At 38.5% G+C, this 16,811-nt stretch overlaps 1 protein-coding gene across 1 annotated transcript in view; it reads right to left on the bottom strand.

Annotated features, from left to right (window-relative positions):
• LOC143216929 (uncharacterized) overlaps window positions 1–16,811 on the bottom strand; it is a 76,034-nt gene that overhangs the window by 45,049 nt on the left and 14,174 nt on the right. The window contains exon 3 of the mRNA XM_076440512.1: window positions 16,162–16,338. Coding sequence (XP_076296627.1) covers window positions 16,267–16,338 — 72 coding nt within the window. The 3' untranslated portion in view covers window positions 16,162–16,266. The remainder of the gene's footprint in view (window positions 1–16,161; window positions 16,339–16,811) is intronic.

The following is a 16,811-nucleotide window of genomic DNA, read 5'->3' as shown; positions in this document are numbered from 1 at the left end:
GGATCAGCCGGCGATGCGTCCGCTCCCGGCTTGATGTCGCTGCCATTCTTCACCTCGGCCGTGTCGTACTTGTCTACACGAGGCGTTTAGAGAGACGAGGGAATAAAAGAGGAGAGAGAGAAAAAAAAATGAAGGAGAGGAGAGGAACGAAAATGTAATCCCTCGAAAGTACGCCTTCGGCGAAAGGGCACGCAAGAAAGCCGTGAGATTAAACCGGAAGATATATCGCGTATCCCGAGATATAAACAGACTGATGAGACGTAAGCGCGATAGAACTCGGCCAGGTGAAATGCTCTCTCTCTCTCTCGAATTACTCGCTGCTTGACGGGCCGGGTAATCATTTTGTATACAGGGTGGACGGGCGACTGGCGGCACGACCGAACATCACCCCCCCCCCCCACGTAGGGGGTGATTTGCACATTAACAAATCAGTCGAAAATGGGGGATAAAAATTCTTTTATGCGAGGCTTCGTTCTCGTGAAAATAGAGTTTGGAAATTTGGTATACGGGGTAAGTGGTGACTGGGGACACAAACGAACAGGGGGTGATTTATCATGAAGAAATAAGTCGAACATGGGAGATAGAAGTTTTTATGCGAGAGTTTGTTCGCGAGGATATCGAGTTTGAGCGTTTTGTATACGGGGTAAGTGGTGGCTGGTGGTAGAGCCGAAATGATCCTATATTAAAAAACGTCATGTAATGCTGTTTCATATAAGGCTTTGTTTGCGAGAAAATCGTGTTTGAAAATTTGATTATACAGGGAGGTCCGTTTAAATAAGGACACCTGAATATCTCTTCAGGTTATTGTGATGCAAAAAGTATTTGTTACGTAATGTGCATGCTGTCAATGGACCAAATATCTGGCACGAATATTTTTTCCGAAGGACATTTTTTCGGAGTTATCAAGGTCGTCGATGTTTTTTGATACATAACTACATTTTTATTTTATTGCATCGGGTAACTGATCGAAAAATACATTCAGATATGTATAATAACATGACCTTGAAATGACCTTGATCTTCGAAAATTAAAGTTTTACCTTCAGATCAAGGTTTTTTTACATTTTCGACGTACTTTGTTAGGTAAAATCTACCCCGTTTCTGTCGTGTGCTACCAGTTACCGATCACCCTGTATATTTTCAAGAGCGGAGTCTGCGAGCCGAGCGATGAATTTATTCGACGCTGTAATAGGGCCGCGGGACAAAAAGATACGCTCTTTAAGAATTACTTAATTTCTATTTATGGAGCCCTGCGGATTACGCTTTCTCGGGCTGCCTTTGCAAATAGACGCAAATGGAGCGGACTTAAATTTTAACAACGGATTTACGTTCATTAGGGAGAGTAGAAATATTATGAGACTGCCGAGAGACGGAGCGATAGTGCGTTCGTACAAAAAGTGAAAATGTAGATGCAATAATCGGCGATATTATTTGTTGTTTGTATATTTCTTGTGACTGGATTCCTCCAGATTGCATTTAGAACAAAACTGAATGAGCGAGAAACTTGAGAGAACCTTGGAAGAATTTGAGAAAATTTTTACATTATTTTCGGATTGTTAAAATTATTTCACTATTAGATTCCATTTCTTACGATTGATTTAGAAAATTTTTGTTTTGCATAACAATCCGCAGTCTGTTCATCACATAAAATGGTAATTTTTAAGTATTCATTCTCATTTATTTTAATTCATTCATTTTTATGAAGACTATAATTTTTTAAGTAATTAAATTTCAAGAAAGATAAAAGGTATCAAAATATAACGACAATTGGTTTCAAGGTCCCATTAACCTAAACTATGTATAGTAAAACCTTGATCTAAGAAAAATCCTCGGGTCCGTGTTGTTTTTTAGATCCTGTGGACGGGGTATTCGTTTTTCTTAGATCCTATGGTTACCGTTCTCTCAGATCGAGGCTTTACTGTTAAATTAAACTTCTTTTCGTCCGTAAATATGACTGTTCTCCATTTCGTATTCATGTAAACGTATCTTTCTGGTAGTTGTAAAGAGTACGACTTTGTACTACGCTTTTGGGTGAGATTTCTTTTGCAATTTCATTTTTATGAAGTGGGCATTCACGTTTCCTGTAAAACACGTTATATATTCTGACATCAGTGTTTATTCCACCCTCTTCAGCAATTTACCTGGCAGTCTTCTTCGAACTTGATGCTGCTCTCTCGAAATTGCACGTTTCTTCCGAGTTATTAAAGTTTGTGACGGTTCACAACTTTTCTGTACCTTCATTGCTTTGGATATTTGTGCAGTTGATTACTTTCTTCCTTTAATATCAATATAATATACACGGTGACCCAAAAAAGTTGTACTTCCTTGAAAGGGACGATTCCTACACAGTCATTTGAAATAACTTTTTCGTTCACGAAAATGTTCTCCACAGCTTCGTTAAGACATTATTAACTAAAAACACTGACCAATATAGGGAAAAGTATATGAACTATAGGGAAAAGTTGTTCAGAATGATGACCTTAACAACATATTTCAAGGTCATCGTAATCGGTGAGGCAGACCCTTCTTTAAATAAATTCCTAATAATGTTCAGAGGCATCAAGCTTGGAAATGGATCTTAATGTTGTACGATTCTTCGTTACAAATTTATAACAGATTATTGTCAACATTGAAAAAGTTTGGAAAATTAGAAATTTGATTTTCAAATGCATTTTAAAGCCACGGTATACCATTGTTTTTTAATTTACATTGTAGTATAATTTATCTCTTTGTGTTCAGCAAGCAATTTCACGTTTCCTTCCAACAATTGCACAGTTGAACAGAGAATTTATGTAATTAAATTCCGGATGATTTATTCATTATGAACAATTTATTTATTACGCGAGTTTATTTATTCATATTTACATTTTATAATTTTCCCGGCAAAGCCGACATTCCGGGTTGTTGCAAGGAATGCAAAATGCCTGAGAAGCAGGCATTCCGAGTACAAAGGGCTAACTTTCTTTACAGTAGCTTGTCGAAAGATTAAAATTGTAGATTTCCGTCGGTGCAATCATTCCCTCTCCTTTGAAACCTTTGATATTTTTCTACATGTTGGAATAACTTTTTCGAAATATTTACTGTTCAAGTTGACAGCACTGAGCACGTTTAACCGGACATGTTTCAGATCTTTGTAATAGGTTTTATTTAAAACATGAACCTCCCTTTATTTAAAACATGAACCTCCCAAATTTGATATGAAATAGATATGAAATAGATGGAATTCTGGGTTATGATAGATACGAAATAGAATTGTAGAGCAGCAGAGATACTATAAAATTCTGGATTATGGTAGATATGAAATAGATAGAATTCTACAATATGATAGATATGAAATAGACAGAGAATTCTAGATTATGATGGATATGAAATAGATGGAATTCTGGATTATGATAGATATTAAATAGAATTGTAGAGCAGCAGAGATACTATATAATTCTGGATTATGATAGATACGAAACAGAATGAAGTAGAATGAGATAGAACTCGATATAATGGATATGAAATAGATAGAATCCTAAAACATGAAAAATATCAAAAAGTCTAATCAAGTTATGGTATCACCGGTAGCAATGTGCAACATTGTACATATAAAAAGAAATGTGTACAAGGATGTCGCCCCTGAAGACTCACGTTAACTTGCACTAACTGCTCGCTGCACATCGAACACGACATCGTGTATTCTATAAAGAAAACCTAGCAAAAATATAAGTAACAATTTGTACATTCTCTTCAGTATACGGTAGGAAATTCGAAAAAGAATGACTTTTAGCTATCATTTTGTTGCAGAGTGTAGCTCGCCGTATTCCCACTGGTCCCGTCGTCGAACGCGCGACGCTCTGGAGGATTTCATTTACTTGGACGGAAAGGAAAGCAGAAATAATATGTCCAAAGGCTTCATTCTTTCTCTATTGTTCCAGGCATATATTACATACACGTGTACACACGTAGGATGTGCATTCGATTGCGATTCTTAATTTCCTGTAGCCGTGCGGGGGTGCCCAGTATAAAAACAAGCCGGTCGAAGTCTACGCCGGGGTTTATGGAAGGTAACGGAGGCAGTTTACCGGTGAAATGACGATGATATTGGTCATGGCTGCGTACCACCGCGGGGGGTATCTTGGCCGACACCAGCGACATCGCATCTAAATTGGAATCTGCTCGAGGCTGGACACCGAAGGCACCTTAAAAGCGTCGTGAATCAGTGCACACCTACTCTACACCCGTTCGCCCGTTTACAACTCTCCGACCGAACCGACAACGACAACGTTGATACCCGCAATCGTCGGCGAATCGATTCGCCGACACGTTCGATCCGGACACCGTCATCGATGCTCCGCAAAATTCAATTGAATTTGGTGGCCCCGGGATTTTACGAGGGAAAGATGGAGATGCCGCCTCCGAGGTCGGAGATTTTTTAAATCACGTCACTCATGCGTACGCGGACCGAATCCGCTTGATTTATGGAGGTGACAACGCGCCGATGGTCCAGCAAATATCGATTTTTCGATATTCACCGGCGATGCTCGCACCGCGAAATATGGCTGGCGGTACGTGACGGTACAGTCGGCTCCGTTCAGTTCACCTGAATTATCATACGTCGAACGATTCCTGAATTAATCCTGTTCCGTTGCGGATCCTCTATGTTCCAACCGCGGCCCCAGAAGACCCAACTGCAAATCTACGGATCACCGGATCCGATCCTCCCGATGGACCATGTTAACACGTCGCTTTTTGTTCGGGCACAGTAATTCTTATGCTAATCCTACCAGATCTTGCAATAGGCGATGTACAGGGTGGACCACCGAACGCGATCAGCTTAGATTACTTGTTATTAGCAGGATTATCGACATTTTTTTATGAAGTATAGCATGGTTCAGGGAGAGCTCCAAGACGATTATAGTAAATTTTTTAACAACTCTTTTTACAGTAGTTCTCATAAGGTTTTCTCGCCTTGAGGTCACCAGAATTTTTTATAAATAAACCTACAATTTTTTACACCATCTTTTAAATGGGTCTGACAAGTAACACTACTTTTTGGGGGTAGAAAGCACCCCTCAACCTCTGGAGATGGAAACGTTTGTGGCTAATTATTTCTTAACAGATACAGTTTCTGAAAAAAGTGCTAGATCCAAAGTTGTACAGTTCAGAGTGATGCACTTGATGGCGTCCGTGAAATCGACCTTGAGGTCAATTAAATTAGGAAATAATAAGCCGGACTTGCCGGACCTTGAGCGCATCGTGTATCTATAATCAGTAATTTTATGCGATGACTCTAAATCTGTCTTCAGAATTAATTTGTTGCGTTATTTTCCCAAAAAAGAAAAAAATCAGACTCTGGGTCTAGCACATTTTTCAGAAATTGTACCCTTTAAGAAATAATTAGCTACAAACGTTTCCATCTCCAGAGGTTGAAGGGTGCTTTCTACCCCTAAAAAGCGTATTTAGCCGAAACCAAAAAAACACGTATTTAATATTGTTCGGTGTTTAATAAGTACGTTAAATTTCATTCAAATCAGTGAGTATCAGTTGGGGAGTGTTACTTGCGAGTACAAAATATAATACAAAAATTCTGGTGAGAAAAATGCCTCAAGGTGAGCAAACGCCTTTATTTTGACTTCAGAAAAATTATTGTATTCAGCAGATTCTCTTTGAAATATTCATCACAAGTCTGATTCAGTATTATAATACAATTAGTACTGTTCCTACTGATGATGATTGATGAAGGATTTCACTCTAGACTACAGATTTTAAACATGTAGGATTTGAATGTTGTAAAATAAATTTTTTAATGTAGGTACACACCTATATGAATCTATTAAAATTATTAAATTTGGCTTCCACTCCATGCAATTTATATTTTGCATAAAGACTCACATGTTGCATCGCCCAGCCAAAAATGTCTCATCAAAATGAAATTTGGCACACATCTTCTTTTGTTTATTGTTACTTTACAACATGTCCATCGGACATTGGATAAATTCTTGTACAGGTTACAAAGCTTGTAGATGACAGTTTCCAATGAACGGCCACATCAAGATCCTAACTTTCTTTTTATGGCTTTCCCTGACATGGCTTTCTTCAACGAAAATGAAAAAGAGGGAATAAGATGAAGTCAAATCAAAATAAGATTGTTTATCTCGTTCAGAAGAAGTGAAAAACGTATCAAATTGATACGTAGACGGGTGAAGATTGATATCATAATGATTATCACATAATCAATGATTAATGGTATGACAATGAAACGAATATACATGATGTTTCACATCGAATTAGGTAAGTGATTTTAAAGACCCAGAGTACGTTAAAAATTGCTTGAATAAAGTAGAGAATTAACAAATACATAATAAAAATTTGGATACTAAAAGGTTAAGAGATAATTTTGGAGGTCACGTGAAGGTCAACATACAAAACATCGTTGACTTTGTTTTTTTTATGAACTATAAGACTGTTGTCATGAAAATATATAGTCCCATTTAATCACGAAAAATGTGACCCTAAGAAAATTGTTTTGCCTATAACCACCATAAAAAATAAACAAGATATTTCCAATGATGAAGTTAGGTGAAATACCCTGTGTAGTAATACATATTATAAACGATATTAACCGATTTGTTGATAAAAAGAAGTCTCTCACCATTTACAAAAGATATAATTCTACGTAAAATAGTTTGAAATCGAGAAACTAAAAATATCTTCAAAGAATGGTCTACGACTACGATTATGACAAAATATCATGCTTGAACTATTGCAAAAAGTGTTTTAATTCAACGCCACTTATCTTTCCTGTAACAAATTCCTATTTTTGTATGGTTTGATGGCAAAATGCTCTTAAAAACTAAACCAGTTTGGGCAAATTAATCTTTGAAAGCAGTCTTCTGATGATCTGTTTCCTGCTGAAATTTTTATTCATTTTGCAATGTATATTCACGTATGAAGAGCAACTACCGAAATTCAAATGGAGATAGAATAGAATTTTCAGTTCTTCATTCTAAAAATGTTATCACGCTTGACTTTTTTCCTCAGTTTCTACTTGGCCCAGTTCAGGAACGAAAAATTCCTGTACTGCATGGATCCGCACGTGCTGAAGGATGAAAAATGTAATAGTAATTTTTCCGAGAAATGGCACAGATACGAAACGGATTATACTGCTACACAATTAACTAAATTATGAGATAACTGGTTCGATTTTCTCAGGACGAATATTTTAAAATAATAAAAAAATGTGAAATGTTATGGAAGAGATTATATACGAGGTTAAAGTGAATTTAGTAAAAATAGAAAACAATGAAAAAAGTGAATTCATAATTAACGATAACCGTAGCGAGCACAAAATACATTTTTTACTAAAAATGACAAGACTGAATTTATTTAAATTTCGTGTAATTTTTATAACAATACGTGCTTGAATGATGAAATTTCTTTAATAGTTTCTAATGGATCCTTAGAACTTCAAGAATTATAAAATAAAAACTGTAAAACCGGCCATTTAAAGTCATAACTAGACTGCGGATCTTTATGCAAAATAAAGCATGTTCGCATCGATTGCAGGACAGAGAAGCCAAATAAAAATAGTATTCTTCATTTAATTATTTCATTAAGCTGAAACTAATAGATTGATGTCGTTAAATATTTTTAACATGTACACTGCTTTAAATTGTACGTGGACATTTTCGTCATAAATAAAATCAGCAGTCTATTTGCGAGATTGAGATAGTACACGCTTGCAGCCTTTCATTATTCCATTGAGTTCAAGTTCTCCATCGATTGCCGGACGAGTTTCGAACCCTAATTCAGAAGCGAAGGGTCTCGAATTTTTCTTGCGCTTCAATAGCAATTGACGTACCATAAATCCCTGTGCGCGTCAAAAGTTAAGGCTCCGAGCGGAATCGTTCCTGAAATTAAGAGGTGAAAGGTCTTTGCACTCTCTTAGCTGCACCGCTACGCTGCTTAACACTCTACCCTCTATACCCTAACACACTTCACTACCGTCGGCTGTATAAATTTCCCAGAACCTGCTTAAAATGTTGTAATTGGTATTAACACTTTATTCAGAGGCAGTGTATGAATAAAATTCTTAATCACTGAATTACGTAAAAAACAGTTTAGAAGCGTTATTTTAATAATACCAAAATATAGATTATTTTATGGAGAATTATTTCATGGACCGTGATAGAAATTATTGTTGCTATTGAAAATATTCTTACGAAATTCTTAAATACTTTGAACTTGGAGGAAGTATTCAGCTTTTTTCAACGAAAATCTGCAATTGCAAAATCAATCTTGTCGGAAGGTACTCTTACTTACAGATCAATTGTTAATGTTAATCTTTGATGTATTAAAAAATCAATAAAGAAAGAATTTTTTATATAAATTCCATTTCTTGCTGTACATAAATTTTTTACTTTGCATAAAGATCTGCTAATTTAATCATTAGCATAATTTGTATTCTTCAATGTAAACATCAGCAGCTAACAAAATACATACTAATATTTTTGCGATACTTGCATCAACTCCTTGTGAAAGTGTAATTAATTTTGACGATAATCATTTCAGTATGTTTCCATGTTGCTGAGTTATTAACAGCCAGGTTTCTGTTAAATTAATGTACTGTCAGCTGCAACGAAACTTTTCGTAGAATTAGGTGTAGTCAAAGGCAGTGGTTCCCGTTATTGTGGATGGACTGTTATCAAAAGTCAAAAGGGTTTCCAAACCATTGAGTGGCCTTTCGAGGATGCAGTCAGCACCTACTGTGCAATATGCAAGGTCTACCAGAGGACTATACAACGGCCAAGACCCCATGAATGATCGAGAAGGACTTCTCTCTTAGTTGGGGTACATAACGGATTCGAATTAGTTTCCGGAGTGGGTTGAAAAGGGTGAACAAATGTAGTTAAAGTGAGTCCAGAGTGAATGACTCCGAGTATCGATCGTAACAGGGGCTAATAACTTATGTTCATGCATTCACTACAGTATTCGTGATTACTAGACTGCGGATCTTTATGCATTTAGAGCAACATTGAGAAGATGAAATTCAAAATTGTTGAAAAATTTTAACAATCCAAGGTGTCAATGTATAATTTCTGTATTAAAATCATTAAGGGAAGAAACAACGTTCAATTGAGTTTCTATTTCTTACAATCGATGCGGACAATTTTTATTTTGCGCATCCTTTTGATGAAGTAGGATAACAAAACAGAGAAAAGACCACTTCGTTACACGTAACGACTTCAAATAACAATGTGCTGCAAACTCGACAGTTTCTTTTGGTTACTTTAGATTGTTCAACTTTAAATATTGAAGTCGGTGAATTTTCCTTTATGATTTTCCTTAATGATTTCGGCGCCACAGGTTTCATCAAATGTTACTCACTGAGCAATTTTGCTTAGTGAAATTTGTCTGTAAAACAGACGCAAAATTCCTCTCGAAAATGGTCTACATTTAGATCGAAACGTCGAGAACAATTTAAATTGCAATATTGCTTAGCGAGTAACATTTGATCGAACCTGTGTCGCCGAAATCATTAAATTGTTTAGTTGAAGTCAGTTGTGGGCCTATATTAAAAAATTTTGGTTGATGAATATATTAATTTGAACTTCATACTTCGTTTCTCCACTCTGATATTTTTACTTCAAGATTATGAATGCAGATCAAGGAAAAATTAAAAAACATGGGAGAACACTCATGCTACTGACCTTGTCTGTCCTTGAAGCTCATTGGTTCGTATAAGAATGAATTCGTTTTGACACCCGCTATCATATGATATTAAAAAAAATACATGCATTGCATTTAAAAAATTGAACCTTCATTTTTATTGGGCATTCGTACAAGTTCGCCCTCATTCTATCATATAATGAAACCGGCAGTCTAATAACCAGTCAATGTTGATTCAGAAGTTCCACATCGAATACAAGGGAATTATAATTAATCTCCCTTCTGAAAAACGCATCAGGCTGTCCAACTTACGAAGCATTTCCAGATCAAACGAATAAATAACGAGTTATTCCAAATGGAAGTTCCCATTGACTCGGCGCACGGTATAATTCCGTGCTCCTCTCGCCGGCGGTTTCTTTTCTTTAATCCGTAGAAAGCGGAAGTCTGTACCTATAGGATATTCACGAACGGCCATAAAAAATCCAGTAGATAGCGGGGCTAAGTAGAGGCGAGAAGGAATGTAACCCTTGCCGTAGCCGGTGGTTGCGCGGCGCAGGTAAACCGTTGTAGCCTGTCTCCGTCGGTAGCAGTTCTTATTTAAAGGAGTGTACGTACAAGAGAGAGGCGCGAGCAGAGGGCCCCGCGCATGCTGTAATATTCCATTGTATTTACGCTTTAGGCGCAGCTGCAGCTCCCGCGGTATCTTCCGACCGAGTGTTTTATAATGCAGATTACCTACGATGCTCGCTGGCCAGGAGTTCCTGCCCGTATCGTAAACTCTTAAGGGACCGCGTTCTTTTTCCGGGGGTGTGTAGGAAGTGGGGGGCGAAGAGAGAGCCCTCTCTCTCTCTCTGGCCTGGGTTAAAATTAACTCGACTCTTCGTACTCTTAATTTTTAAACTTATTTTATCGACAAAGTACGATGGCTCTGCCCGGCTCTGATCACCGGGACTCCTCAGCCCCTCGGTCCTCTCGAACCGTGGCCCACCCTTCTCGGTTACCTACACACCGCCTCTTCTCGTTCGCTTCTACTTACTTCGCGGCGGGTCGAGCAAATCTTTTTCAATCTCTTTTGAATCCTTTACGAGCAGAGTGAGATTGGAGAATAGGAGATCAGTGGGAGCAAGGAGGCGCCAGGGGCAGGGACCGGGGGTATATGACGGTGGGAAGATGAGAATGAGGTAAATCTCGCAGTAGAAAGGAGTGGGTTCGAGGGGGGTGGAGGAAGAGGAGGGAAAACGGCAGAAAACGGAAGAGGTGCGGGATTCGAGAGGTTCCTCCTCTTTTTTCCGAACCTCTCCCCGGAGAGCATCGATAATCCCTCCACGTAAATCCTTAAACGCGTCATAATGGACTTTGCCCGGTTATTATCGACTCCGCTCCTATTCTCCGTGGAATTCGCCGCCTCTCACCCTAACCTTGCCCGCGCTACGGTCCGTTAGACGATCCTCCAGAAGCTGGAGACGGCGGACCGACAAAGCGGACGACAGTGAACGAGAAGGACGAACGGATGGAGACTGACAGCCCGTGGGACAGAGAAACGGGTAAGAGAGTGTGTGTGTCAGAGAGAGAGAGAGATGGTTGCCAGGGAGGTCACACCTCGAAGTCGAACTTGAAGCGGGACGATTTAGCTGTGACTGGAGCAGAGTGCAAGAGAGCGATAAGTGCTCTTCAGTGTTAAATCCACGGGGAAAGGCGCCGTGTAGAAGGGTGAGTATGATGCGGGGATGAAATCCGCTCGCAGGTGTTAAAATATTCGTTGTGCAGGATGCACGCTGACTCTCGCCATCCGATGCTCCAGCTACACCGTCAGAAATACTTTTACGCCTGATCGAACCCTCCGCGGCATAACAGCCACGGGAAGTCGTGCTATTACATCGTTCCCAGCCACCGACGTTGCGCAACAGAGACCGAAAATACATTTTGTAATACGTACACCCGCGCGAGTTATGAAATACCAGCCGGCAAGCGCGAAACGAATTTATCGATTTATCCAGCGATCCTGATCGAGAACGATCGGAACGCTTATTATGGTATTTCAATTTTCTTTGCAAAAATTAGTCAACGGACAAACACGCGCTCGGGATTCTGCGCTCTTGGATAAATATTTGCACAACATCCGACGTCTTCTTTGATCGCGTTATAATTTAATAAATATATTGCAAAAGTCGTGATACGGTAATGCCTTGATCTAAGAAAAACCATCGGGTCCGTGCTGTTTCTTAGATCGTGTGGTTCTACTTTTTTTGGGGACTACATCGTGTTTGGTATCATTTTAATCAGAGAATTGCCGCAAATAAGTTGGTGAAGGTCCCATTAAAAATAAAGAAAGAGGAAGAAGTTTATTCCTGTATTCCATTCCTATAAAGCAACATATGCCAGACACTTTTACTGCTCCACAGGTTTAGTGATGAAACATTTGAAGCTTATTTAGCTATACAAGTGTTTATGGTTGTATACTCTAATAATATTCTTATTCAATCTTCGAGGAAGATACATAAATATTTGCACTGATCCATACGATACACCGAAGAACGAGAAAGGATATGTGCTTTATGTTCAAAAGTGGTTGTAGATGTCCAGACAGCAGCATGGATGAAAGAGGTAAGAATGGAGAATATTTGAAAAAAGTAAAAGGTGTACGAGCTCTCACAACAGAAGGTACTCTATATGAATGAGGAACCGCGTACAAAAGATGCGAGAATTTTTCAAGACATGCATATATGTATTATAGAAAAAAGTATTGTAAATTTCAAAGCCGTTTATCTTGAATGAGTAAATATTTTCACTTCAGGTTTTACTCAAAGAACCACGTGTCTTACAACAAATTACGTTCACAAAATGCATTTTATAATATAAAGAACTAACTGCTATGTAAATAATTTAACAGATTATTTGCAGTGAAAAAATATGATCTGAATTTAAAATTCAATTATAATAAGTTGGTATAATACATGTGGTTGTCAATAGAATAAACAATATCCATGGAAAATATTCACATTTTTTCCACATTCACACGAGATATTTACATTAATGATATTTCTAAATTTCTTACAGTAAAATTTGCAAATAGTTCGCCGACGAAATATACTTTTCCTTTATTCTGACTTCTGTAAAATAATCTACGAACACAGTAACGTACATAGAGATCCGCAGTCTAAATATTAATTCTAAAACCCTTACTAAACTGCTGAAATTTCCTATCTCCGAATGTCGAGCTGCTATAATCCGCAGCAGGAATGTGTAAGATAATCGAGTGGAACGGCGGCGTTAATCGATAAAAATGATTACTCTTCGGGGAATTATCATCGCAAACGTTTTCAGGCGCTATCTGAAGCTGTTCTCGTGCAGCGTAATGCCAGTACACCAAGAAACTCCACCGAATACGTTAGGATATTGTTAGAACAGCACGAAACGCTGCTAGAATACTGCGTAACGATGCAGAAAGTTGTCTAATGCAGATACAACATTTGAAACTGTATTACAATATCGTAGGGAACCCGTCAGAAATGTTACGAAACCTCCTGCTGCCCTGTAAAAGATTCTGCGAATGATCCTAATTCAACAACAATTCTCCATTCACATAACAGAAAAATAAGAAAATAGATTCGACCACCATTAACGCTAAACGTACCAAGCTATAAAAGTGACAGACACATGTTGCCTTATAAAACTGACAAGATTTAACTTATTTAGACTTTATTAAATCATGATCATATGATCAGAAATTGATTAAATCACTTCTATAGATAATTTGAGATATTATTTTCGGGATAAAAATGATTTGATAGAAAGTTTTAGTAGGAAATGATATATAAAATTTCAACGAAATTAAATTTTAATTATCTTATGGAAGCATCTGTACTAATTCAATAATTTCTAAGTAAAAAATCTAGAACCGGTCATTTGATCGGACTAAACAACTTAATGCAATGGCGAATAGGTCAAACCCTGCATTTTCAACATGAAGAGGACATAATAAATGTTCTTCTTCGTTTCATACTAATTATGTGCATTCACAGGTCACCCTATGGCAATTGCTGCTCTGAGAGTCGACGACGTAGAATCGGCTACCGCCACCCAGCCGGCCAGCGCGATAGTGGGGGTAGCCAATTTTTCTTGATCATCTCTCGGAGCACCAGTTGCCTAGTATTATAGTTTTGTCCCGGGAGGTACATCGTGCAAAATTCGAAATTGCTTTGTGTTTTGAAAACGACGTTACCGGGAACTCGCGTAAAAGCAAGTCACGCAAAAAGAGAGAGAGAGAGAGAGAGAGAGAGAGAGAGAGAGAGAGAGAGAGAGAGTCATCCGCTGCGCATCAAATACATTACGCGAGAGGCTCTTTTTGCGGGAAATTTTGTATCGCGGACAATTCGAGCCCCGTTGAAATAGTGAAGCGTTAAAAGCGGTACCGGAAACGGAGAAACGGCGATTTCCTGGCCTCGCATCCGCCATATTATCGTAATTCCCATTCCGCGGTGGGCTGGCGCGTAGAAGGCGCACTTTTCAGTGTAACAACCGCCGCGGCGTTGCCTATGTATGCGCTGTGCATCCCGTGTGGCATCGGGACACATTTGGGAAACACTTTAATGGTACACAGTTCTGACGGGCTCGGCCGGAAACGAGAGGAGGCTGGAATCGGAAGGAGGAAAAGTCTCGGATACTTTTCGTGGCATCGACAATGCGCGAAGAGATCACGCAGAACAGTCAACTCGACTGGTGCCTCGTCGAGCTCGCGTACACACATTTCTGCGCACACGTGTACACACGTGGTCCCATGTGTGTACATAAGAGACAGCAGAGGGAGAAGAGAGATACGTACGCGTACATACGCGTAGCTACCGTACATGTACATAACCGTGTACAAGAGGGAAGAGCCAGTCTAGCTACGAGTTACCCAAACTCCCATTCGATTCGAGCGACAAACTTTGCAAGCAGTTTGATCGTCGGAGTTACAGATTCACCGTAGAACTCTGAACTCCAAATGGGGAATCTATTATCGAAGCAGCGTTTACACGTACACGTTCGTTTACGCGTCTTGCCAGCCCTGCCGCTCTGTCATAGCCGAGCGATCTACACCCCCCGTTGCGCCGCGTTCCCTACTTTTAACACGGGCCACCCAGACTCACTATAACCCCTAATGCGATTCTCCTCGCCTGATTTAGCATATGGTGGTATCTGAACCGAACACCACTGCTCTCCCTGCACTCCGCTTTATTAGAGATCGAACGTGTTAGGGTCCCCGGATTACTGTGTTTGATTTAGCGACGCCCGTCTCGCCTTTTAGCGGGACACTTATCTGACCGGGCTGACTTCGAGACGAGAGAGCTCCACACATAATTATTTCGAAGCCAAAGTGAGCCCCTATGGGATACCTAGAAAGTTTATTGAAGGTGTTAGTTTGTGTAACAAAATTATGCAAAATATGGAAGAAGTTTTTATCTAACCATCTATAATACTATGTATCACCTTCGCGCGAACTTGTAAAAATATTAGAGAATTTTTTGGAAGTTTTTTCTTTAGTTGTACTGTGTAATTTATTAATAACATTGCAGATTTCCACTCTTCAATATCTCTGCATTTATAATTTTTATCCGTAGGCGCACATAAACATTCATATCTTCTGTAGTTTTCAATTAACTTGTTAATTAGATCATTATCATACTTTACTATTCCAGACATTTTATTATACAGAAGATCGCGCTGATGCCGATGGCCATAATTAAATTTAATATGCCAGGCAACAAAGCGTGCACACTCGAGGAGCACTTGTCTCTCCTTTGGTTATTTTTTCCTCGATTTTTATCTCTCCAAATGAAAATAGGAAATAAACGATTATACCTGGGAGCAATAATCGACAACAGGCGATGATTTTTCCAAGAAACAGGGAACCTAAACAAAATTCGTTGTTACTTCAAACGTGAACGTAGTGTACCAGTTTTGAACTCGACATAGAGGGTGTTCATGCAAATAATAATTCCATTTGTGACCTTGAACGACCTTGAAGATCATCGAGTCCTATACGAATGAATTCGTTTTGGCATACGCTTTTATGTGATATAAAAATATGCACAGCATTCCATTAATGCAGATAATAAAAAATAACACACCATTACATTGCTTGCCAACGACAGTACATATGTTCATGTACATATTGTGTGTGTATATGCTACATAAACCTTATTTGGTTTACAACAATACATAAGTAATTATTAGACAGCGGATTTCATGCATTTATGACAAAAATGGGCACGTACAATTTAAAGCAGTGGACGAATTGAAAAGATTTTAAGACATCGGCGTATTAATTTCAGCTTAACAAGAAAATTAAAACAAGAAAGTCATCTCTATTTGGCTCCTGTGTCTTGCAATCGATGCAAACATTTTTTATTTTGCATAAAGATCCGCAGTCTAGTAATTATAATAACTTTGTCCTCTTTCATTTTTTAATATTTAAAAATATTTTAATATTTAAGTAATTTTTATTTAAATAGTGTTCCTACTTTACCTTCCCCTTCTACGACGCTATTCCCTTTCCACCGCGTTCCGTCTCTATGGAGCATGTGTCCGGCAGGAGAGGGTTACTCTTTCCCCTCAATTCGTGCTCCCTCTCTCATCTGGCGACTCTGAGTGGGGGGTTCTCTGGCTCCCAGCGGAGAAGTTCGTCACCCCTGATGTACAGCCACTGGAAAACATACAATAAATGTAATATGTTGTAAATGATATTTCTCCTCTTTTCAGAAAATTACGAACTACAAAAAGGTTCTAATCACAGAAACCGTAAAATAAATCGCGAGGGGTTAAAATCGTGTAAATCTTAAGGATGTTCTGGAGGTATACATATAAAAACGCAACAAAATTTTTGCAAATTTGACAAGATATAATTCTTACTAAATTAATGCAATTACCAAAGTTTGAGTTCGATTCACTGCACCGTCTAAGAATTATAGCAACTTAAAGTTCGCACATTTTAACACGTCTTCTTATAGAGAATTCATAAAAATCCACTTCAAACCCTATTTAAACCTAAAAAAACGCAACTAGAAACTCCAAAAAAATACACTCAAAAACAAAAATATATTCATGAATGGCTTTCATTGCCAATATATTGATGGATTTCGAATTTCTTGTACTTTTGTCTCCCGTTGTACCTTCAGA

The sequence above is a fragment of the Lasioglossum baleicum genome, chromosome 16, assembly GCF_051020765.1.
Source record: "Lasioglossum baleicum chromosome 16, iyLasBale1, whole genome shotgun sequence".
Classification (NCBI taxonomy): Eukaryota; Metazoa; Arthropoda; class Insecta; order Hymenoptera; family Halictidae; genus Lasioglossum; species Lasioglossum baleicum.
This window is presented reverse-complemented; position numbering and strand designations above follow the sequence as displayed.